The 25345-nt window shown below is 40.0% G+C and overlaps 1 protein-coding gene across 1 annotated transcript in view; it reads right to left on the bottom strand.

The window, feature by feature from the left end:
* Positions 1 to 25345, bottom strand: part of wdr5 (WD repeat domain 5) — a 99552-nt gene that overhangs the window by 38129 nt on the left and 36078 nt on the right. The window contains exons 2-5 of the mRNA XM_039762613.1: positions 15642 to 15800; positions 9607 to 9715; positions 8652 to 8725; positions 6828 to 6917 (exon numbers count right to left, since the gene is read on the bottom strand). Of these exons, the coding sequence (XP_039618547.1) occupies positions 6828 to 6917; positions 8652 to 8725; positions 9607 to 9715; positions 15642 to 15722 (354 nt within the window). The 5' untranslated portion in view covers positions 15723 to 15800. The remainder of the gene's footprint in view (positions 1 to 6827; positions 6918 to 8651; positions 8726 to 9606; positions 9716 to 15641; positions 15801 to 25345) is intronic.

Raw genomic sequence — 25345 nt, 5'->3', positions numbered from 1 at the left:
ATGCGGAACTGGGCTCTGTGTATTTAGTAAGCTTTGCACTTATTTTCGTCTCATCTTCTGTCACCACTTTTCCTGGTTAGGGTCACAGTGACAGTAGGCCAAGCAGGTTAGCCCAGACTTCCCTGTCTCCAGCTACGGATTCCAGCTCCTCTTAAGAAATTCCCAGGTGTTCCTAAAGATAGTCGAGAGGTATAATCCCCAACATTACATAATGGCTATAACATCGATCATAAAACGGCCTTCGATTGCCCAGTTCCACCATGTTTAAGACTAGGGTTGTGGGAAGCCTGTTCAGGCCTGGACAGTATTTGGATGGGAGACCATCTATGAAAGACTTGGGTTGCAGCTCCCTATAGCAAGTCCAGAGTCTGCTGCATGACCAGAGCAGCTCCATGGAAAAGCAACCTGGAGAGACATCCTTACAAAATCTTCAAACCACCTCAAGTGACTCTTTTTGATCTGGAGGAGCAGCGGCTCCTTGCACTTGCGATCTCACTCATTTGATCATAAGAACACTGGTGAGAAGAGGGATGCTAATCAACTGGTACACTTGTACAGTACCAAACAAAAGTATTCTGTCTGGAAAATTTTTCCAACTGATCTTCAAACCGTGTATAGCAGTGTTTCCCAAACCTTTGTGGTGTCACAATCCAATTTTTCATGTCAGCGTGTTCATGACGCAACCACAGTTGCATCTGTGAATTTAGCATCATCTGAGCAGGGGGAGTGGGGTGGCCGCCCCTCAGGGTACTGAGTGTGATTGTCAAATGTAAAGCTACTTTTGGTTAGGTGCTGTGGATCACCTGACCAACCTATCCAATTTGTTTTTGGTCTCCATCTGGTGAATCACCTGTTCTCACTGAACTGATTAATGTAAAACCACAGATATCCAACAGTATGGCAGAGATTTTTCACAAAGCAAACCAAAATGGAGAAACAAGCATTCAAAACAAGTCAGAGATAGATTTATAGCTTTAGGGATGAGGACAAGACCACCTCAATGGGACTAAACACACAGTGGATTCAGAATGTACTGAGCCCCAGTCAATTTCTGCACACTTTCTTGTGTTGTAGATTTCACTTTAAATGCATAAATTTGCCACTTTTGTCCATCAATCTACACTCAATTACCCCTAATTACAAAGTGAAAGCATGTTTTCAGAAAGGATTACAAATACATCTTGCCTGAAGAAGGGACCTGGGTTGCCTCGAAAGCTTGCATATTGTAATGTTTCTAGTTAGCCAATAAAAGTTGACATTTTGCTTAACGTCTCATTACATCCATAATGGCTAACACGGTACAACACTCTAGTACGGAAAGGTTTACAAGTTTATTAAAAAATCAAAAGCTGAAACCTCTAATTCATAAAAGTATTCAGACTCCTGCTTCATGTATTTTGTTGGTGACCATCTGGTAGCAATTCCAGCTTCGAGTTTTCTTGGGTAAGCCTCTAGAGGCTTTGCATACCAGGATTTGGGTAGTTTATCCCATTCTGCCTGGCAGATCTTCTCATGCTCAATAGACTGGATGGCATGCATCTGTAAACTGTCACCTTTAGGTCTCAACACACATTTTCTATGAGGTTTAAGTCTGGTCTTTGGCTGGGCCACTCAAACATTCCAAAGCCATTCTAATATTGTCTTGGCTGTGTGCTTCAAGTTATTGTCATGCTGAACGGTAAACTGTTCTCCCAGTCTGAAAAGATGTGTACTCTGGCGCACCTTTCTGCATTTGACAGTCAGTCAGTCTCCCTGTCCCTGCACACCCACAGTATTATGCTCCCACCACCATGCTTCACTGTAAGGATGGTATGAGGCAGGTGATAAGCAGTGCTTGGTCTTCGCCAAACATGGCACTTGGAGTTCTGCCCACAGGCTTCAATTATTATTATTATGCCTTGTTAAACTAGAGAATTTTTTCCTACATGCTCCCCAGAGTCCCTTAAACTGTCATATGCTTTTAAATCAAGAGTGGCTTATGTCTAACCACCCTACCATATATGCCGAAGAGATGGTTGACCATCAAAATTGTTCACCCTTCTCAGCAGAGGACATGTGAAGCTCTGTTACAGTGACCACTGGGATCTTGGTCACCTCCCTTAGCAACATCCTTCTTGCCCAGTTCCTCAGTTTGGCCAGATCTCCAACTCCAAACTTCATCCAGGCCGGAGTCCTCCTTGAACACTCAACCAGGTCCGGTCCTGCCAGTTGTGCAAAGGGTGCATGCACGAAGGCGGCCGCGGCTACCCTAAACAAAACACTGACTCGGCGCGGGGCTCGTCTTTTCCCGTCGAATGTCAGTAACTTGCTTCAAAGATAAACGGGCAAGTCACAACACGTGAATTGTGGCAGCTCAAGTACGCAGCACATCAATCAAAAGTCTTTGTAGTGTTAATCGGAATTTTACTGATGAATTAATTAAACTTGTCGCCAATTCGTTAAATGCGCAAGTCAAGTTTTCTTCTACCTGCAAAGAAATTTTCTTTAACATTAAGAAAATTGCGAAAATTTTAAATACACTGGTTTAGAAAACGAGTGAAGGTATTATAGGGTGAGGGGACGGCTGAAATTAAATGGCACGATGGCGGCTTTGCCTCTAGAACTGGGCCTGCACTCAACGCATTACAGTAATCCCTTGCTATATCGCGATTCGACTTGGCTTCACTCTATCGCAGATTTTATACGTAAGCATATCTAAATACATAACGCAGATTTTTTGTTGCTTCGCGGATTTCTGCGGACAATGGGTCTTTTAACATCTGGTACATGCTTCCTCAGTTGGTTTGCCCAGTTGATTTCATACAAGGGACGCTATTGGCGGATGGCTGAGAATCTACCCTGTGTGCTGATTGGCTCAGCGAAGGAGCAGCGAACTCAATTCAGCTGCGTTAACCAGGAAGTCTTGTCTCACTCGTTCAGCATCAACGTGTTTCACTGTGTAATGAGTTAACTTTTGTGCTCCTTTGTGTTTATCTTTGTGTGTAGTCAAGCCCTTCATTATGGCTCCAAAACGATCTGTTCCTGCTACCTCTTCAGGGGCCATGCCCAAGCACCAATGAAAGATGCTAACGATTGCCAAAAAGGTAAAAGTTTTGGATATGTTGAAGAAAGGGAACAGCTACACCGTTGTAGGACGCCATTACGGCATCAATGAGTCCACGATTCTTTTTTTTTAAAAAGGAGGAAAAGAATATAAGATCTACGGTTGTAGTGTCCTTTAATTAGGGCGCAAAACGAGTTGTAAGTGGACGTAATAAGGCAGTAGTCCGGATGGAATTTGCTTTAGGGATTTGGACTGAAGAAGAACAATGGTGGTGCTACACAGTCGCCTGAAGAGGCTCCTTTAGAAGAGCTGTAACGCTCTCCTTTGTTGTGCAGTAAAATTAAACTCATCGTTATCGGACAAGTCGTCATGTCATTGTTGGTGAGTAACCATAATTCATTTTCTACATACAGTACGCATTACATGTACATACGTTTAGTGTCACTGTACACACATTTTCTTACATTATACGCATTTATTGCTGGTGGCATGTCTATCGTAATGGCTGTAACATATGTGATATCGGAGATGCTCGATATCTTTAAAATAACATTTAGGTTTTACTGCATATAAACCGTGTGTTTACATACATAATTTCAATTAATCTTACCTAATATCTAAGAGAATACAAAGGGTTTATGCTGTATAACTGTGCGGGAAATGTTTATAAGAGTGTGGGAGAGATTATAAGGGTTTAAAATATATAAAAATATATGGTTTTTATTTCACGGATTTTCACCTTTCTGGAACACAACCCCTGCGATCGAGGAGGGATCACTGTATAAATGGTTTGATCCACTTGCCCTGATCAATGACACCTCACAATTTGATTGTGGAGGTCTAAAGAGTTGCTTGGACTTCACGGTTGTTTTTTGTCCTGACATGCAGTGTGAACTGTGGATGTTCTATATACAGGTACGCCTGTGCCTTTCTAAACGACGTCCGATCAGTTCAGTTTGTCACAGGTGGCCTGCAATGAAGTTCAAGAGACATCTCAAGGAGAATTCCAGCATATAGGATGTACCCGAGCACAACCTGGCATGCCATCGCAATGGGTCTGAATACTTACAACAACGAGAGATTTCAGAGTTTAAATTTCAATATATTTGTAATCCTTTCTGAAAACGTGTTATTGAGTGTAGAATGATTGGCAAAAATGGCAAATATATTAATTTAAAATGAAACCTACCACGTAGTTCACAGAAAGTGAAGGGGCCTGAGCACTTTCTGAATCCACTGTAGCTAAACGGATATTGTAGACATTGAAAAGGCTCTTTAAAAATGTATTTTAAAACCATTATAACATCAAAAGCAAAAGCAGAAACAGGATACTGTATAAAAACATTAAACGGCACAAAATCATACAAATGCTTAATGAAGAAATGCAAGTTAATTCATCTACCATTTGACATCACATCAAAGAAATTTCTGAATCTCACTAGCCATACGTTAATCACAAAACTATGAGGAAATCCTCCAATAAAGAATTTGAAAGATGTAAACAGTTTTTTTGTTTGTTTTTTTTTTAACTCACCTTCCTAAAATTTAATACAAAGGCCTGAAATCCTGGGGTGTCAAGCTGGAATTTATAAGACCTCGGGGGTCACCATGGAAAAACGTTCGAATAGCACAGCTGTAGGTTTAATAACATTTCCCGTTCTCATTCATCAATGCCACATATTGACTTAGAGATTTTACAAAATGTATTCAGCACTCTGATATTGTTTAAAGGTCTTGAATAAAACCGTTTGCTTCTGAGTGAGATAAATTTTAGGAACTTCGCAGATCAAAACGTCTTTTTTATTTTATGTATTGCATTTAGGAACATGACCAGCAGTGTCATCAAATGGAGCTGTAGCAAAGATGGCTTCTGTCTGCAGTCTGTCTTATTTCTTTTTTATTTTTTGTGTGCTTTTAAGGTTTTAATCAATGACCCGTAGGTACAGCTGTGAAGAAAACATGTAAAACGAACATTTCAGGCAAGCTGATGACTAAGAACTGAGCCGGGGGCCCCACATGGGGATCAGTCGCTGTCGTTGCCATCCTGCTGGGATATATACAGTGCATCCGGAAAGTATTCACAGCGCATCACTTTTTCCACATTTTGTTATTTTACAGCCTTATTCCAAAATGGATTAAATTAATTTTTTTCCTCAGAATTCTACACACAACACCCCATGATGACATGAAAAAAGTTTACTTGAGGTTTTTGCAAATTTATTAAAAATAAAAAAACTGAGAAATCCCATGTACATAAGTATTCACAGCCTTAGCTCAATACTTTGTTGATGCACCTTTGGCAGCAATTCCAGCCTCAAGTCTTTTTGAATGATGATGCCACAAGCTTGGCACACCTATCCTTGGCCAGTTTCGCCCATTCCTCTTTGCAGCACCTCTCAAGCTCCATCAGGATCGCTCAGTTTAGATGGCCGGCCCACTCTAGGAAGAGTCCTGGTGGTTTTGAACTTCTTCCACTTGCGGATGATGGAGGCCACTGTGCTCATTAGGACCTTCAAAGCAGCAGAAATTTTTCTGTAACCTTCCCCAGATTTGTTGCTCAAGACAATCCTGTCTCGGAGGTCTACAGACAATTCCTTTGACTTCATGCTTTGTTTGTGCTCTGACATGAACTGTCAACTGTGGGACCTTCTATAGACAGGTGTGTGCCTTTCCAAATCATGTCCAGTCAACTGAATTGACCACAGGTGGACTCCAATTAAACATCTCAAGGATGATCAGGGGAAACAGGATGGACCTGAGCTCAATTTGGAGCTTCATGGCAAAGGCTGTGAATACTTATGGACATGTGATTTCTCAGTTTTTTTATTTTTAATAAATTTGCAAAAACCTCAAGTAAACATTTTTCACGTTGTCATTATGGGGTGTTGTGTGTAGAATTCTGAGGAAAAAAATGAATTTAATCCATTTTGGAATAAGGCTGTGACATAACAAAATGTGGAAAAAGTGATGCGCCGTGAATACTTTCCGGATGCACTGTACACGATGAAATACTCTGTTCTACTAGAACCTACTCTGGTGTCCATTACTAAACAGAGCAATGCCCACTCATAAAGAGATATAATCACAATTGGTGAGAAATTTTTGGTGTATGTTCTTTCCACCTCTGGAATCAACAACCCAATAGTAACTCATAATTAAAATGAATTAAGATTTGTCTCAGAGGGGCAGCAATTCTAGTCAGACCAATCAAAAGTTAAAATGCCAGTCTCTCAACTGATGTTTGATGCTTAAGTTTTTTTAACCTTGTCATATGTAGCATACATTCTCTTATTGTTTCACACATTTCCTTCAGAAAATTGCCAGTAATTGCTCTCAATAAGTAGGAAATGGTCATAGGATTTTGGGATATTACGTCATCTACTTAAACTCTTTTTAAAGAGTTTGACATGCTGGGTAGGATACTGATTACTCTTTGCATGCACACTCTAAACATGGAATGCAACAACATCTCTCATCATTAGCATATTTTGCCAGCGATACGTCCTCTGGAGTCTGCACATGTGTTTATAGACAGTTAAAAGAGTGTCAGCTCACTGGTAGTGTGAAACAAAACGAAAGTCTAGATGTATTAACTATCTTAAAAGGAAGTAAGTTGCCCTCCAATGAGTTATGTTTGTGTGAAAACATGTTTATTCTTTTGCTATCCATGTCTTACTGCTAATGGTTCTTTGTCTGGATTAAATCAACCCCTTCAGCTTCTTGAAGCTTCACTAGAGGCTACAAAATGAAGCCATGCATATCAGGTGGGATCAAATTGTCTTACCGAGCTAACATCCCAGATTTTTAGAGTTTTGTCATCAGAGGCAGACACAAGTAAATTCGAATCAGAGGACCAAGCAACATCTGAAATTCCCTGGGGGAAAAAAAAAAAAAAAGAAAACATAAATATCATGCATTAGAGTTGCAAAGAAAACAAATTCCAGTTTTTCAATATCTTTTTATTGTGTGTTACATTAATTCATAAGCAAAATGAGACAGACCAATGGAAAATAAATATATAAAGAGAAGAACTGTGTGCATCCTTTATTATAGAACATGGCCTACTCTGCCAGGCTAAGGAATTAAACCTTTTCACAAGCAAGCAGGTAATGCCAGACAGGGACCATAGCTGAGGTCTTCATAGACCTTAAAGGCATCGCTCAAGTTGGTTAAGCACTACTCTACCAACTTAATAGTAAATCACATACTCGTCGTCCTCAGTGGACACCAAGGAGAAACACACTCCGAGGATAATTTTGGTAATTTTCAAGTCAAACCAATTTCTTCACAGTCATGGTGTATATTGATCTGCCACATGAAATTGTGTTCTAAAGTGAAGAATTATTTTTAAAATTCTAAAAAAATATGCCGCTTGTTCTTACATATTAAACTGGAGACAAAGCAGCAGAGGTTCAAATGTGAAAAGAGAAGCCTTAAAACGTAGGGAGCACACCCACTTTGAATCAGCAAAGGTGTAAATTTAGGAAAAATGTGCCTCCCCCCTAGTATCGGAGGCAAGCCTGTGACAATAAAAGCAAACTGGAAGTAACGCATTTTATCGCAGATTCTTGGTACTATTATCCTTGAGGTAAAGGGATGTGTCCTGTCCCAAGATGCTGGTTATGTGGGCACCAAAATGATGAACAAAGGGCTGAATATTAGGCAACATGCCATTAAAGTGCAAGACAGACACATATTGGGGTTGTTTTGTACGACAGGGTCTAACCCAAAGACTTTAGCTATCGGTCAGATCTGTTTGATGACAATCAACGCTCAATACCATTAATTGTGCCTCCAGTAGGCTGTCAGTAAAAATATGATGACAATACCCTAATTGACCTGATCACAGATGGGTACACAGTGCCATATCCATTGGAGGACTGGCTGGCCAGTCGGTGTGCCCTTAAAATATGGATCTGAATACTCAGAAAGAGGAAACTGGGTTCTTGTTGTTCAGAGAGCAGGACTGTAGGACTATATTCCCTACATAATCAAATACACCTCAGTCCAGAGAATATGCATGCAACAGAAACAAAAACCACACTCGACCATGGTAACTCGATTTTTTCTGTTATTACCATCGGGAAATTTTTACTGGTGACTCGAAATAAGAACCAATCAGCATACAAATTATTTTCATCCCTACTACAACTGCCCTCAAAAGTCTAAACATCTGAATCACTTCTGTAACCTCCAGATCTTCAACAGCTTGTGCCCACTCTATGTGAACTACTAAAGGCTGTAAGTATGAGACCTGAACACAATTTGGTATGCTGTTATATTTTGTGTTAGATGATCACCTGCCATCTTTGTATGCTTTGGTGTGGCGGTGTTTTCATACACTCGATACTATACTGTCGCTTGTATTTGATCATTGTTAGACCTATGGCTACAATACCAAACCCCTAGTAACTACATTGCCTGGCAGTACATGTTTTTCCTTTTAAGGATTCATTATAAAAGCTTCTCTTAACAAAAAATGCAGGCAACAATTGTGATAAAAATAACTTCATTATATTTTAGTTTAGTTCAGCTTATCACCTTCAAAATGATCAAACTTATCCTTTAATCAATGAGTTAACAGAGGTGGACAAAGGTGTTTACTTACAAGCTTGTGCCCAGAAATCGTTTTCTCGAACTTGCCATCATAAGCTCCCCAAATTTTGATTAATTTATCAGCCGCTATAAAAGAAAGGAAAAATAAACTCATGTTAGTGTGAGAACAGATAAAAAAAGTTAAATTGACTGAAACATCTGGAACGTGACTGGTAAAATTATGTTCAAAGGCAGCACCCAGAGAGAATAACTTTAAAGATTTAAGATGGCAAATTGAGCTATGACTAATTTCTAAAAGTCTGAAGAGGAACAGTCACGTTTTTCTCTCTCTTAATCTCAAAAAGTACCCGGAAAAAGAAGAAAATGAAGCCCCTTTAACCTGGGAGATTTGAAAAAGCTTGCGGAGTGAAATGCTACAGCCGTTTTCATATAAATTGCCAGAAAAGAGCAGACCAGTGATGTCACTGGTCTAGTACTGAACTGGTGGAAGAACTTAAACTTCAAGAAGAGCATGTGCTGGTCAAGTCATGCACAGCACAGCTCAGACTGCCTGGTTGGTTTTGGGGATTTCAAGTTTTTTCCAAAAAAACTAAAGAAATAAAAAATTCTTTGTAGTATTAACTTAAGGATTATAACAAGGTCTTATGTCAAAAAAAGAATGATCTTACTCTTCCAACTTACAGTACACCTTCAGTCTCTTGCCAGTCATACATCATCTGTTACCTGCGCAAAAGTAATGTCCACCACCTAAAAGGCTCCTTATCAATGAATATACTTTATATGTGAAAATTAATGAAAACATTCTGAAAATGCAACAGTTAAAATTCTCTTTACTAGTTTTGAGAGAAAAGTTATTAAGAGCTGTTCTGGAAGAAAAGACAGCAGAAGCAATAGCATGCAAGGGCAGAAATATTCATAGTAGCCGTTGCAAGTCACTTTTGAACAGAAACACCCAGCGAACCGGAAACTGAGGGAATGCTGTGTAAAGATTCTGACGCAGGACTTACATGAACTAGCCAGCCACTCTCCACTCGGACTGAACTTGACAGACGAGACAGCCTTAGTGTGACCTGCTAGTGTGAACTTCAACGTGTAGGTAGGCTTCACAGGAGCAGACTGAAAAGATTAAAATAAGTTATATATTAGAAGAAGGGCACACAATACAGAATGACATTTATTATCAACACTTACTGTTAAAAACCACATAACCGATGCAATGGGTGGTTCACAGCTTTCATCACCCGCACTAAGCAAACGCTACGCAAACGTTTAAACAGTTACACAGGTAACATAAGTTGATTATAAACCCTTTGCAAACTAAAATCTCACGCTTTGTAAGCTAGAATTTAACAAAACAGGATAGCAGACCCTTAAATTTAGCAGCACATTCTTGATAATAACTGGACTATACGGTTATACCGATGTCACAAAGTGACTTCTACTCGGAGGGGAAGTCAAAGTTGACAATCCCAGCTACTAATCTTATCATAAAAAATCCTCCTAAACTGCGAGTGAAGCCATCACTACAGGTGTCTAGAAGAACCAAGCTACAATCAAAGGAAGTTCGAGAAGAAATGAGGGGAGAAAACAACTGAGAAAGGGTGCCAAAGTCATTTCTAAGGTTCATGGACTTCGGCCTTGCACAGCGAGATCCAATACCACCAAATGGATGGCCTGCCAAAATGACCTCAAAGGCGAGGTGCAGACTCATTCAAGAAGTCAATGAGGATTCCACAAGAACATCCAATGGACGGCTGGCCTCTCTACCTGCAGCGAAGTTCAGTGTTCGTGACTCTATGATAAGAAAACTAAGAAAAACGGGATTCATTGGAAGAATGGCAAGACAGAAAACTGTACAATCCACAAGTAATGTCAGTGCAAAGTACCACCTGGCTGATTCCTAAGCCGTTTGGAATACCAGAAATTCCCAACAAAAAAGCCACTCCACATCGGAGGCCGCCCCATTCTGTATGCCGCAGAAAATGCTTGTTTATATTTTAAAACTCCAAGATAAGCCACCCCATGTTATTACTGAATTTACGAATCTGAAGGAAAAGTATCTAATCTGGCATGCCCCTGTAGGCATTTGCAACTTTATAGTGACATTATAATTGAACGTGAACAATTAAATTGATCAAATTTTGTACTTACTGATATCATGCAGCAACGTAAATCCAATGCTGCAGAATTTAAGCTCCAGGTCGTTGCTTTCGCGAAAGAAAACAGCAATCATGCAGCTGGACTCCACTTTGAAGCAGATGAAAAACAAGTGAGAAACTGGCGGAAAGATGAGGAAGCTTCCGCCACACAGGCGTGCAAGGCGTACAAGGGACGCAAAATGGGCAAACTTGGAGAGGCGACTTAAACAATCGATTCTCACGCAGCGTGAGAACAATTGGATAGTTTCGACATTAGCCATCAAAATGAAGGCACGAGGAATGGCGACTGAAATGGCAATTGATGACTTCAAAGGTGGTCATAATTGGGTTTCTCGCTTCATGAAGCGAAATGGTCTGTCTATCCGAGCCAGAACGACTGTGGGGCAGAGACTGCCAGACGACTGGGAGAAGAAACTTTAACAGTTTTAGAGAGTTTGTCAGCAAGGAAATCGAGACACTGAAACTAACACCGGATGACGTCATCAACATGGAAGAGGTCCTGAGGCAGATAAGACATTCCATCAACACACACGGTCGATAAGGTTGGTAAAAAGACTCTATCAGTCACTACCACGGGTCACGAGCGGAAAAGTTTTACGGTTGTTCTAGTTTGCACGGCAAGCGGCAAAAAGCTGAAGCCATTCGTGTTTTTTAAGAGCGTGACAATGCCACAGGAAAAACTACCCAAGGGTATTGAGGTCTCAGTGAACAAGAAGGGCTGGATGATTGAAGACATTATGGTGGAATAGGTGGACAAATGCAACAGAAGGCGGCCTGGAGCTGGATTGTTTTAACAAGAAGTCGTCCTTGCTAATTTTCAACTCTGCTCATCTGATGGATTGTGTTCAGAAGGCAGTGAAGGTTGGTGGTCACGTCACAGCAATACCTGATGGACTTACATGCAAACTGCAGCCACTTGATGCTGCTGTCAATCATGCATTTAAGTGCCTTGTGAGGATCGAGTGGGGAAAAATGGATGACGGATGGTGAGCATACATTCACTCTATCTGGCCGGCAGCAACGTGTGACGTACAGTCAAGCGTGCGAATGGGTTACTTTGGCGTGGAACAACGTGAAACCAGAAAGCATACAGAACGGTTTTCGCAAAGCCAGAATCCTTCCTCCACGTACAAGCAAACGTCTGCAATATCTGAGAGCGATACCGGTGACGAAAGCGTGTCCGATATCGGCGAAAGCAAAGCAGCACAGGTCGCAACAGAGTTGTTCGGCGACGGCAAAAATGATTACGGATCTGATTTTTAAGGATTTGAAGAAAGGTAAGCCTAATTGTTTTGCCTTTTGGTGTTGCTAATTTTATTCTGAAAAATTTACGTGTAGACAGATGATTGACATTGCTGTACTGTAGTAGCTCCACCCTCCAGTCGTTCAAACAAAAAGTCTTTTCCCAGCCAACAATAAAACGTTTGTTCCATTTATTTCTGTTAAATTTTGATTTTTTCCTAGCTTGTATTATATACTAGGATGTAATGTAGCAAAGCCCTGAAAAAGTTCAATTTTTACATTGCAGCAACGAACCTGAAAGAGACGAATGTGAAGAAGAGGCTAGACACAGCAGCACCAATCGATCACTGAACCAATGATTGCGTCGTTCTTAAATGACAATTTTTTGTCTACTGGACAATTCATAATTCATATGCTTTTCAAGCTGTGGACTTACTTATTTTAATTGTATCTATGAACATCGTCACTATCTATGATTTTTTGAAGTAAACAGTACATTTAAATTCAACGAATCAGTTGAGTATGTCGTCTTTTTGTGCACTGAATTATACTTTTATCAAATGCTTTTAGATAGGCTGCCCCATTTAAGCAAGCCGCACCCAATACGCAGTTTGTAAAATCAATGTATAAGCCGTGGTCTTTTGTTGGGAAAATACGGTAATGGTCTATGCTCAGATGTGTCAAAAGGAGAACCCTGAGGATGACTCAGGCCTGACTATGTTTGGTTTTTCACAGTAAGAACATCAGACCTGCAATAAAACAAAGGTGGTGCTAATGTGATGGTGTGTCAGTGCATTACTACCTCCTAACCTGGAACACCTGCCATGGATTCTGCAGTTGAGAAGAATATTCTTAAGGAGAACGTCCGTTCATCTGTCTTTGACCCGAAGTTGAAGCTTCATCGGATGATGCATTGGTATAACACATATCCTATCAGACAGTTGTGGCGAGTGCCCTCCTCTACGCGGTGGTGTGCTGGGGAGGCAGCATAAAGAAGAGCGACACCTCACGCCTGGACAAACTGGTGAGGAAGACAGGCTCTATTGTAGGCACGGAGCTGGACAGTCTGACATCTGTGGCAGAGCGACGGGCGCTGAGCAGACTCCTGTCAATCATGGAGAATCCACTGCATCCACTTAACAGGATCATCTCCAGACAGAGGAGCAACTTCACCACAGACTGCTGTCACCATCCTGCTCCACTGACAGACTGAGGAGACCCCACACTATGCGACTCGGGGGTAAACGTTAACATTATACAAAGTTATTGTCTGTTATACCTGCACTGTTATCACTCTTTAATTTGATATTGTTTTTATCAGTGTGCTGCTGCAGGAGTTTGTGAATGTACTCCCCTTCTATCTATCTATCTATCTATCTATAATAAGCCAAACCACAAAAGCACGTCTACAACTAAATGACTCATAAGAAAGAAAATGAAAGATTTGGAGTGACCAACCATTCCCCCGAGTAATAATGCTAAGTGAAGTTCAAGCAAAGTGAGCAGTGGGCAAACCCCCCTAGTAAATAACTAAATAAACCAAATAGTGCCAGATGGGTACACACAGGTGGAAAGACAGATAAGCTAGACGGGGAACTTCTGGTTCTTTTGTCATTTACATCTTATTGCTAATAAAGAGCAATAAAAATAGTGAATGCAGCTGCTTAGGACTAAAGTAACCAATTAAGGATTCAACATCTTAATGAGCGAGACAACTAAAATGAAGCAGAAAAATGACACTTGAGCAATAATTGCTTCATCTGCAGTAATGGACTTCTCAGGAAACAATTGCTTTGGACCAAAAACCTACAGCCACTGTGGTCTGACGTTGCATATTCTCTGATTTTAAGGATCCGAGTCTTGCTTTGCCCTTTGTAATGTTTGGCACAAAGACATGTTTTTCTTGATTGCTCCCTCCTCTCCACAGTTTAAAATTGCAAATCAAACGATTCAGATGTGGTTAAAGTACACACTGCAGACTTTCATTTCAGGGTGTTTACACGCATTATTGCGACACAATATAAAAATGACTACACTTTTTCTACATGGTCCCCCTATTTCAGGGCACCATAATGTTTGGCACAATTGGCATAACAGGCATTTGTGATTCCTTAGGTGTGTTTCATGACTTCATAAGATACCTCGGCTTGCTTCTACTCTTTGGAGTCCATAGTTGCCATTGATCGACATGAGGATAAGTCAAAGAAGCCATTATGAGGCTGAAAAACAAGAATCAAACCTGAGAAAATCGGGAAAACCTTAGATTGACCTCAATCAACTGTCTGGAATATCATGAAGAAGAACGCGCGCACTGGTGAGCTCAGGAATTGCAAAGGAACTGACAGGCTAAGGAAGACCTCCACTTCTGAGGGCTGAATACTCACTACGGTAAAGCAAACGCCCCAAGCGCCTGTCCGACAGATCAGAAACAGTCTTCAGGAGGCAGATGGGGATGTGTCAGAGACGACTATCAGCAGAAGACTTTATAAACAGAAATACAGAGGTCAAACAACAACATGAAAAGCACAAGTCAGCCATAAAAACAAGAAAGAGAGATTACAGTTTGGGAAAAGGGGCTTAAAAGAGAGTCTGGAAAAAAGGTCTTGAGGGCAGACGAGACGAAGATGAACCTGCATCTGTGCAGTAGCAAGAGCAAAATGTGGAGACAAGAAGGAACAGTCCACTTCATCTCATAAACATGTAGGTGGGGGTGTTATGGATTGGGCAAGTTCGGCTGCCACACTTCTCTTCATTGATAATGGAACTGCTGATGGCAGTGGCACAATGAGTTCTGAAGTGTATGGAAACATCTGATCTACTCAAGTTCCTGTAAATGCCTCCAAACTCACTGAATGGCGCTTCATCCTACAACAGACACTGAGGCCACACAGGTGTTTACTGAAGTTAAAAAAAAAAAAAAGAGAAAATTCTAGAATGGCTAAGCCAATCACCTGATTTCAGTCCAACTGAACATATGCTGAAGAGAAAAAGTAAGGGGTCAAGACCCCCGAAAAGAGCAAAAGCGAAAGATGGCTGCATTAGAGGCTTGGCAGAGCATCACCAGAGAAAAGAGCAGCAAAAACTGAATACTAATTAAGAAAACGATTTGAATGAAAACCTAAAGCCCCCTGTGAAATCTCCAGGGGCTGGTCTAAGGCCATTAATTGTGCAAAACACACACAAATGAGGATTATTAGAAAAGGGGGTAAACTCTTCTTCACAGCACTGGTGATAACCCTAGCCAGTGTGCCAATCTATCCCAGGGCACCCCAAGCGGGCCACTCCATTTCATCAATAACACGTGGCACCTTTCAACTCCATCATCTTTACAATTCGCTTCTGCTTGAATGTGAAGTGCAGCTCCATCACAGTTTGTGCAGGGCAGCTAATCTGAAGTACACACTGGCGGGGGCACTGTGGTTATCAACACGCACTGGGCTACCAATTTCAGAACTGTCAGGCAAGCACAGAAGAGCATGATAAATAGCTTAATATCTAAAAGACGTCTTAGAAAATTACTCTTTGAGGTAGATGATAGAGGTAAAAAAAAAAAAAAAATGCAATTACACCCTCGTGAGGAAAAACGCATTAAATGCCAAAAGCGGCTGGTGCCCACCCCTCCCCCGCACTCAGGTGCTTACCTTGCTCTGACTGGCAGACGCAGAAGGCGTCGACTGTGTTTTAGTTGCTTCAGTCTCAGGTTTCTTGTCTTCGGTTGCCATGGTTACAGAGTAAAAGAATGGTCAAGTCTGCCACACGGCGGGCCCCAGCACACTCAAAAGACTGCACAACAGCAGCTCCTAGGAAAACAAATCAGAATTGTGTTAGTGGTCTCGAAAGTGACAAACGGTGACACTCCTACAGTCTAAAAATACTAAGCCTGTCTGCAGCGCAGCAGAGTGCACGGGTGCAAAGGCCACATGACAACTGTGGAGGCAAACTTTGATTGCATTTTGTTATTCGTCGTCAACACTCTATTGTTTGATTAAGAACCATTTAACCGAAAGAATAATCTTTTAACCTATGAATTATGCAAGTAACAGGAAACAAAATTGAAATCTGTCCCAAACTGTGTTTTTGTTTAGGAAGAGAAGCATGTGGAGATAGCTGGGAAGGAGTCACATGTATGGCCTAACAAGCGGCACCTCCCAAGTCAACACAATTGCAGTTCAGGGTGTCGCCATGCGATTATAACGCCAACGGGAACACAGCTGCGGTGTGGCGGTAAAGGCTCTGGAATTCAAACCCCGAGGATGTGGGTTCAAATCCCACCACTGATACTGTGTGACCCTGAGCAAGTCAAAAGAAATGAAACCAACTGCATGTCGATTGTTGCAAGTCACCTTGGATTAAGGAGTCAGTTAAAAAAAAAAAAAAAAAAGCAAAAATTTTCAATACATTAACTCCCAGTGTGCTATCCTTTCAATATATACATGTTACAAGTCTCTCAACTGTACTATATTTACAATAGCAGAGTACTAAAGTGGTCCCCAAATTTATGTTAGGCATATTCTGCTTGTACTGTTTGCACCCCTTTAATATGCAATCTAGTTCTGACATTTTAAAGTAAGGAAGACAGAAGTTTTAAGGTAAAGCAGTTCCACTCACTCATTATGGTGCCAGAGAGTCGCTTAGCGCGTCGATTAGCAAATGGAAAGTAAGAACTTCACTGGACTCTGTACACGGGACAATAAGGACCCCACCTATCAACAATCAGGCCCAACGCAGCCTTCTGTACTGCAATCGACCCTTCACCTCCTCTTCGTGATTTACCCTAAATTTGATGTTGACTGCATTCGTAACAAATCTCCAGAGAGGGAAGACAGAACATTTAAAATGAAAGCAGCTCTGCTCACTAATGGTGACAGTGAGGAGTGGTGATGGCTTGCATGGTGATTAGAATTTCACTGGACTCTGCAATCTATACTTCCAAAATAAACAGGCACTAAATGAAAAGAGAAATAAAGGCCCTATAATAAAGATGGATCGACAGACTGATGAAAAGGACAGACAAAAAAGGCACAACATGACACAGACCAATAAAGGCACTCTATGACAGATAAAAAATGCCAGTGCGTAACAGACAGACAGATAGATGGAGAGTAAAGGCACTATATAGTAAACAGACAAACATGAAAAGCACTATTATCATTGATCAGAGTTTCTTAAACTATGTGTGGCATAAGGACATAAGTCACCATTATATTTAATGGGAATGGTTTGTGAACTGTGTGTCACTGTGGGTCGTTTAAGCCACTGTTTCCCAACCTCGCTCCTGAGGGCAAAATGTGGTTGCAGGTTCCAACCAGCTTCTGTTTTTAATTGGGGCTAATAAATTGAAGTGTTACTTCCCAAGTTCTGTGTTTGGGAACATTATAGAAATTAGAAAACCAAGTTTGGTAAAAAAAAAATATATATATATATATATATATATATATATATATATATATATATATATATATATATATATATATATATATATATATATATATATATATATATATATATATATACACACACACATACAGGTCCTTCTCAAAAATTAGCATATGTGATAAAGTTCATTATTTTCTGTAATGTACTGATAAACATTAGACAGATGATTAGGTTAATAGCTCGTTTAGAGAACCTTTTCATTTTGAGATAGGAATTTTGGGTTTTCATGAGCTGTATGCCAAAATCATCAATATTAAAACAATAAAAGGCTTGAACTACTTCAGTTGTGTGTAATGAATCTAAAATATATGAAAGTCTAATGTTTATCAGTACATTACAGAAAATAATGAACTTTATCACAATATGCTAATTTTTTGAGAAGGACCTGTATGTATGTGTGTGTGTGTATATATATATATATATATAAATAAATGTACCAAGCAGTTATATAGGAATAATGTATTTTTTAACAATATTTTCATCTTGATTTTCATTCTACTTTTCTAAGTGTTCTAATTGTTAAATTAATCCATTATTTACTAATTAGTGGGTCTGATGCTAAAGTTCTTGCAGCCTTTGATGATTCAGTGTTGGTTAACCTGGCTGTCTGCTCTGCTCGTTTTTAATTGTCATTAAAAAGATACAAGGAAGGGGAAAAACTGCACAGTAAAAGGGCAAAACAGAATGAAATCAACAAAAGAGAGTTAAGCATTTAAATCTATTGCAAACGCATAAATATTTCTAAATGTCATATAAATGTACAAATCATGCTGCTGTGCTTTTCTGAATGTAGAATAAAAGAAAAATAATCTCAGCTAATTAAATGAGATCAGTGCTATCAAGTGTGATCACTGATTAGGAGACTGGTTGGAACAAAAGCCTGCAGTCACAGCGTGCCCCCCAGGACTGAGGTTGGGAAACGCTGCTTTAAGCAATCAACACTGTTCCTCTCTGACAGCTGTCTGCGATTCTCGAAGGAGACATCCCCTCCACTCTGATGATCGGTGGTAACTCTCCAAAGAAGATATATGTATTATCTAACTGCCTCACCTTAACCTTTCTTGTTTCTATTTGTCTGTTTTATTTAATTCTGTCTGTTATTAGATGCAACTGAGAAGGCAAATAAATAAAGAAACTTTAAACCTTAAAGAAGAGCTCTGTCTAATGTCATGCATGGGTCTCAAAGACACTAAGAATGGCAAGACTGGATCATCAGAAAAGAATTTTAAAGAAACCCTGTCATAGACAGTCTGATGCATAAATATATACCAGTGGATTCAGAAAGTCTTCAGACACCTTCAGTTTCTTCACAATTTATTGTGTTGTAGATTTCATTTTAAATTAATATAATTAAATTTCGGGCAGCAGTAGCTCAGTCGGTAGAGCGGGTTGTCTAGCAATCGGAGGGTCGCAGGTTCGATCCTGGCTCCCGGCATGAGAATGCAGCTGTTGTGTCCTTGGGCAAGACACTTAACCTACCTTGCCTGCTGGTGGTGGTCGGAAGGATTGGTGGCGCCAGTGTTCAGCAGCCTCGCCTCTGTCAGTGTGCCCCAGGGCAGCTGTGGCTACATAGTAGCTTATCATCACCAGCGTATGAATGTGTGTGTGAATGGGTGAATGACTGTTGTGTTGTAAAGCGCCTAGGGGGGTTCTTGAACTCTAGTAGGCGCTATATCAAATACAGGCCATTTACCATTTAATAAACTGGCCATTTTGGCTCATCAATCTACTGTAAATAACCCATAATGACAAAGTAAAAAGCATTTTCAGAAAGGTCTGCAAACTTATTAAAAAAAAATTCAAAAACTACAATCGCTCATTCATATAAATATTCTGATTCTTAACTCAATACAATTTATAAGCCCCTTTTGGTAGCAATTCCAGCTTTGAGTCTTCTTGATACGACTCTACAAGCTTGACCACCCAGATTTAGGCAATTTGTTTCATTCTTCATGGCACAGCCTATCAAGCTCTGTTATGCTGGATGGCAAGCATCTGTAAACTGCCATCTACAGGTCTCACTACACAGGTTCTATGGGGATTAAGTGTAGGTTTTCGCCAGGCCGCTCAAGGATACTCGGACATTTCTCCTGAAGCCACTTCAGAGTTGTATTGGCTGTATGCTTCGGAGTCATTGATCTGTTACCCTAGTCCAGTGTTTCTCAATTATTTTCTGTCATGCCCCCCCTAGGAAGAAGAAACCATCTCGCGCCCCCCGCGTGACTATAAATAGTATCATTTGTCTATAAAATTGTTATAAGTACACCTCTGCATAACACTGTATCCTTATTAACGTATAAGAGAATAAAAAAAGAAAGAAATATGGAGTAGTGGAGTGGTATTGCACTAAAAAAAAATCAAAATAGAAAAATAAAAAAGCATGTTCCCCGAGGTCAAACGCACCCCCTTGCGGAGCACGCCCCCAGGGGCCCGCCTATTTGAGAAACACTGCCCCAGTCAAAGGTGGTCTGCACCCTGGAGCAGACTTTCTTCAAGGACCTTTCTGATCTGCCTGCAACCATCTTTCCCTCAATTCTCACCAGTCTTCTTGTCTCCTTAGTGTAATGCTGCCACCACCATGCTTCACTGTACAGATGGTATTAGCCAGGTGACGCGCAGTGCTTGGAGTTTTGTCCAGCAGACCAGAGAAATGTTCTCTCTCATGCTCTCAGAGTTCTTTACATGCCATGGGGCAAACTCCAAGAAGAAGTTAGTCGCTCTACCATAAACACTTAACTTGGATTGATGATCTTCCAATTGGAATTACATAAACCTGTCAAGCCATCTGTAACAAAACTGGCCCTGGGGGGACCAGGTAGAAAAAGTGTGGTGAGCTAAAATGTCTGCAGATCCCCGTAAATAAAGGTCTACATTGTGCACTTTTAGTCACAAGTCTGAATTGTTTGATTTGAAATTTTATACTGTGGAGCAAAGGGTTTGGGGGCGGGGGTGGGGGGTTGGTTGCTGGGTTGCTTGAGGAAAAACGGGTCTTTGTCCCAGACATCATGGTGGGCACTGTATGTATAAAGATAGATTTGAAAGGTATTATATCAGCATGAAGTTGTGGTTGGGTTGTTTTACATTTCATGCTGGATAAAGAAAAGGGACAGAAGAAACAGAAGTGCAAATGTGAGGAAAACCTTCAGTAATAAAAGTAAAGATTGTAACTGAAAAGTCAAAATGACTATCGACTAGCCAATAAAACATTAAAAAGAATCAAAGTTGCAAAATAATGGAGATGACAATCTGTAAACTACGGAAGCCGAGAGAGGGCATGCAATATTGTTACTTTTTAAATTATCTCCTCGAGATAACAGACTAATTATATCGAGATCTCGAGAAAACTAACTTTTTCCCTCGAAATAACAGGATAATATTATCATGATCTTGAGAAAACAAAACTGAACCTTTGCTCCTGGCATCAAGCTCGCTTAGATTGCGACACCTATACAGCTGAAGCCTTGCTAACCATCTTCTTAAAATGACGGACACTAACGTTATTATTTTCTAAACTATGGCATAAACCTATTTCAGCCTGCGTCAGCCCTTGATTGAACAAAAATGGGACGTGCTCCTCAATACAGTTCTGCTCTTCTGCCATTTCAAACTGGACGTGGTTTCAATAAGCCAAACATTAAACATTAGATACAATTATTTCATAATTTCAAGAAAACGATCTTTTGTTTTATCGAGATCTTGATAAAATTATTCTGTTATCTCAAAAAAACAATTTAAAAAAATAACGATATTGCACGTCCTCTCTTGGCTTCCGTAGAAACCAGAGAACTGAATGGAAAAAATGGAAACACAAGCAAACAAGACAGCAAAAAGAGAGAATTGTGATCTTTAATCCCATCTCTTAACTGGTGTGGCACACGAGTGCCACTGAGTCATAACAAAGGGGACAAAACATTCAACAGTGGCACAGACTAAACGTAAACCTGGCCTAAAAAGACGGTACAAAATCAGTGCTGAAGTAGCTGTCATTATGAACGACCACTGACGCAAGTTAATTCTCCACTATTCAAAACCTCCGTGAGATGTCAAAAAAAAAAAAGACAGTGGTGTCACATGGCAATATTGCATATGAAAACAATACGCAATCATATTAAAAAAAAAAAAAGACACAGCAGTGCAAGAAAATGAAAAGAGCGGCTAGATGGACGCCAGAACGGAGGGGTCTGAGGTATGAGGAGAGATTGATGGAGCTGAACCCTTCAGTTTAAGCAGACAGACATTAAGAGGGGACCTGGCTAAAGGGTTTGAAAATCATGAAAGGAATTAGTCCCATGGATTCCAGTTGTTACTTTCAAATAATTTTATAAATTTACCACATGCATATTTAGTAAATTCTGCATATTCACATTTTGCATTAAAGTGTTGTTTTGCCTGCCCTGCTAACTGGCATAATCTCAGGGTTTGGTCACATTTAAAAAAATGTATTTTTAGTATTAACAGATGAAGCAGCTCATTACATTGGCAGTGCAGTCAAGCCAAATGTCTCTTTCGCCTGAAAATGGCCTTGACTTTTACTTACTCCAGCTATTAGCAATAACAGCATACTCAATCTCATATGAATAACACTGTCCACTGCATGTGACGTTTCCAAAATGTGTAAACCAGTCAGAAAGTGGATGGATGCCTAAAAGAACACCCTCCATGGATGTGTTCGATGTAACGCGATGCCTCCATTCCTTTCTAGGGTGTGTATAGAACACGGTATTATAAAACGATTCATCACGCCATCATATCACCTCCTCTTACAATATCGTGACACTACAAGTTCAAAGATTAAACCTCACATTTGATCAGCATGGAAATGTATGTCTATAGATGGGTGTAGAATTGGTTTGGTCACAGGAAGCAGAGGGTGCTGGTGTGAAGAACCTCATCAGAATTGGCCGATGTTAAGAGTGGCGTCCAGCAGGGGTCAATATATGCTATTTTGAATACATTTGGATACGAAAAGATAACAAGCTGGTTAAGTTTGCAGATGATACCAAGCTTAGCAGACTGGCAGATAATCAAAAATCTGTTAAATCATTACAGAGGGACTTGGACAGCAGACAGGCTGGGGCAGATGAAATCTAATGTCTATAAATGTAAAGTATTATGTGTAGGAAATAAAAATGTGAGGTTTGAATACACAATGGGAGCAGGGCCATCTTAATGCATGGGCACGCTGGGCAGTTACCCAGGGACCCCACGCTAATCAATGTATGTTGTGACTTGGTGAGTGGTTGTGTAGGTAGGGGCCCATAATGCTGTTAAGACAGCACTGAATGGAAGGTCTGAAAATCAAAAGTCCACCTTATAAGAAGGATTTAGGAGTCGCAGTGGACTCGACACGATCAACTCAAAGACGGTTTTCAGAAGCCATTATGAAAGCTAACAGAATGTCAGATTATATAGCGCCCTGATGTGTGCAACACAAGTCCAAGGAGATTCTGCTCAAATTGTATAACACATTGGTAAGGCCTCACCTGGAGTCCTGTGTGCAGCTTTGGTCTCCAGGCTACAAAAAGGACATAGCAGCTCTAGAAAAGGTCCAGAGAAGAGCGACTGGGCTGATTATGGGGCCACAGGGGATGAGTTATGAAGAAAGATTAAAAGAGATGAGCCATTACAGTACAGAGATGAAGAGGAGACCTAAATGAAGAGTTTGAAATTATGAAGAGAATTAGTACAGTGGATTGAGGCCGTGAATTTAAAACAACTTCTACAAGAACTTGGGGACTCTGTTGGAAACTTAAGGGTAAATTTCATACAAACGTTAGGAAGTTTCTCTTTACACAGAGATCCACAGACACTTGGAATAAGCGACCAAGTAGTGTGGTAGACAGGCGGACTTTAGGGGCCTTCAAAACTCGACTTGATGTTATTTTAGAATTATAAAATGGAGAGGACTGACGAGCTTTGTTGGGTCTGAATGGCCTGTCCTCATCCAGACTGTTCTAATGTTCTAACACCCACATGAATATTTTTTATATAAAATCAAACTGGATAATTAGAATACAGCATTCACAGAAATTAGAATGCATAATTTCATCAAGTGTTATTTTTCATTAAGCACTAAATTAAACATTATTATTTTGAAAGTATATTCCAGTCTCCCTGATATGGTTTAAACACTATGAAGTACCAAGCCTTATGTGTAATTACTCCACCAATTTGGGGGGTTTAAGGGTTGGGTTTTAGCAATAAATGGGCGTGGCTGAAAAGCAAAGCAGACAAAGCCGGCAAAATGCCAAACAGGTGTCAGCTATTAGAATAAAGAACAACAAACATGAATGGGCATAACCTAGTAAAGTGGGCTTGACTGAAGAACGACTGCACAAAGGTGGCAAAGTGCCATTAGGTGTTATGCATTAGCATAGCAGGCGTGTCAGAGTTTCTTATCTATGTTAAGCTATGCATTAAAATGTCTTTGTGCTCAGAAACAGCAGCTTTCTCTTGCAGACAGCACGCCCATTTCTTATCTTTAATAAACATCTAAACTGAAATCAGAAGGCTTTTGGACTCTGCGTGATTTCCCTGGCTCTGGATATTATTGGTTTGAGATTTCATTCTACAATATCAGTCGCATCACTGTGCTTACAAAGCATGCATGAAGATATTTATGAATGGAGTTCATAATGGAATTAAATAATGAAAGCTTCTGTTCATGGTTTGGCTTTTTGTGTGTGTGTGTGGTTTTTTTTTTAAATAATATACACAATTCCCTCAGTTTCCTGTCTTGAAGACAAAGTATTTCCAGACATGACTTCTGTTTTTCTTCTTGACATGTGGAGATGTGGTGCTATATCATGATCATCCTGCTGAGCTGATTTTATACGTAGTTCTTCTCACATATTACTTTTCCTACCACAGTAACTCATCTACTCACACACGAGTCCAGTCCCGGCTGTCATTCCGTCCTACCGATAGGTTTTTGGAATATCAGTATTGACCGGTACCGTTCCTTTGACATCCCTAGATACAGCTATTGCGGTTTTACTCAACTAAGTCTCATCTCCCAATTCTATCAATTTAAATGTTTTACTGTCCCACTCGTTAGTACAGTACAGAATTCCAATCTCCACGTGATAAGCCAACAAAGCAATTCACAACACATCTTGATACAAATCGATTTTTTAACATATATACTTAGTCAGTTTTTTTCTTACTGTGTGACCATTTCCTGCTTTTAAAACAAAATCATTATTGATATAACGCTGAAGGTTTTTTTTTTTTTTTAATATAAATATAATAACACAATACAGGTGCATCTCAATAAATTAGAATATCACAGAAATGTTAGTTTATTTCAGTAATTCAATTCAAAAAGTGAAATTCCTATATTATATTGATTCATTACACACAGAGTGTGCTGATTACTGCTTATAGCTAATGAAAACTCAAAATTCAGTAGCTCAGAAAATTAGAATATTACATAAGACCAATTAAAAAAAATGAAATGTTGGCCAAACTGAATAACTGTCCAAGTTTTTTTTATATATATATATATATATATATATATATATATATATATATATATATATATATATATATATATATACACACACACATATACATATATAAAAATAAAATATATATATATATATTTATATATTTTAGGAAGACGTGAAGAAAGGCCAACAATAACAGGCTTAAAGCGGTGGAGTAAAGAAGAAGGGAGCTGTGAGCACGACGAACGGCTGAGGAAAGTAAGGAAGCGAGTGAGGTGGCACATGAGCGCAGGATATCGTTAATGTATATAGGCAGGGAGCCAACCACATGGCAGGTGCACGGACAGTGGCCATGCGGAAAAAGGAAGGGGGACCGCGGGTGGCCCCTTTGCGTCTCTGCCGTGAAATAAATCGTCTGTTAACGGAAATAAGGTAAGAAACCACCAAAAGGAGAGGTCAGC

Source organism: Polypterus senegalus, chromosome 9 (genome assembly GCF_016835505.1).
Source record: "Polypterus senegalus isolate Bchr_013 chromosome 9, ASM1683550v1, whole genome shotgun sequence".
NCBI classification, from domain to species: domain Eukaryota; kingdom Metazoa; phylum Chordata; class Cladistia; order Polypteriformes; family Polypteridae; genus Polypterus; species Polypterus senegalus.
This window is presented reverse-complemented; position numbering and strand designations above follow the sequence as displayed.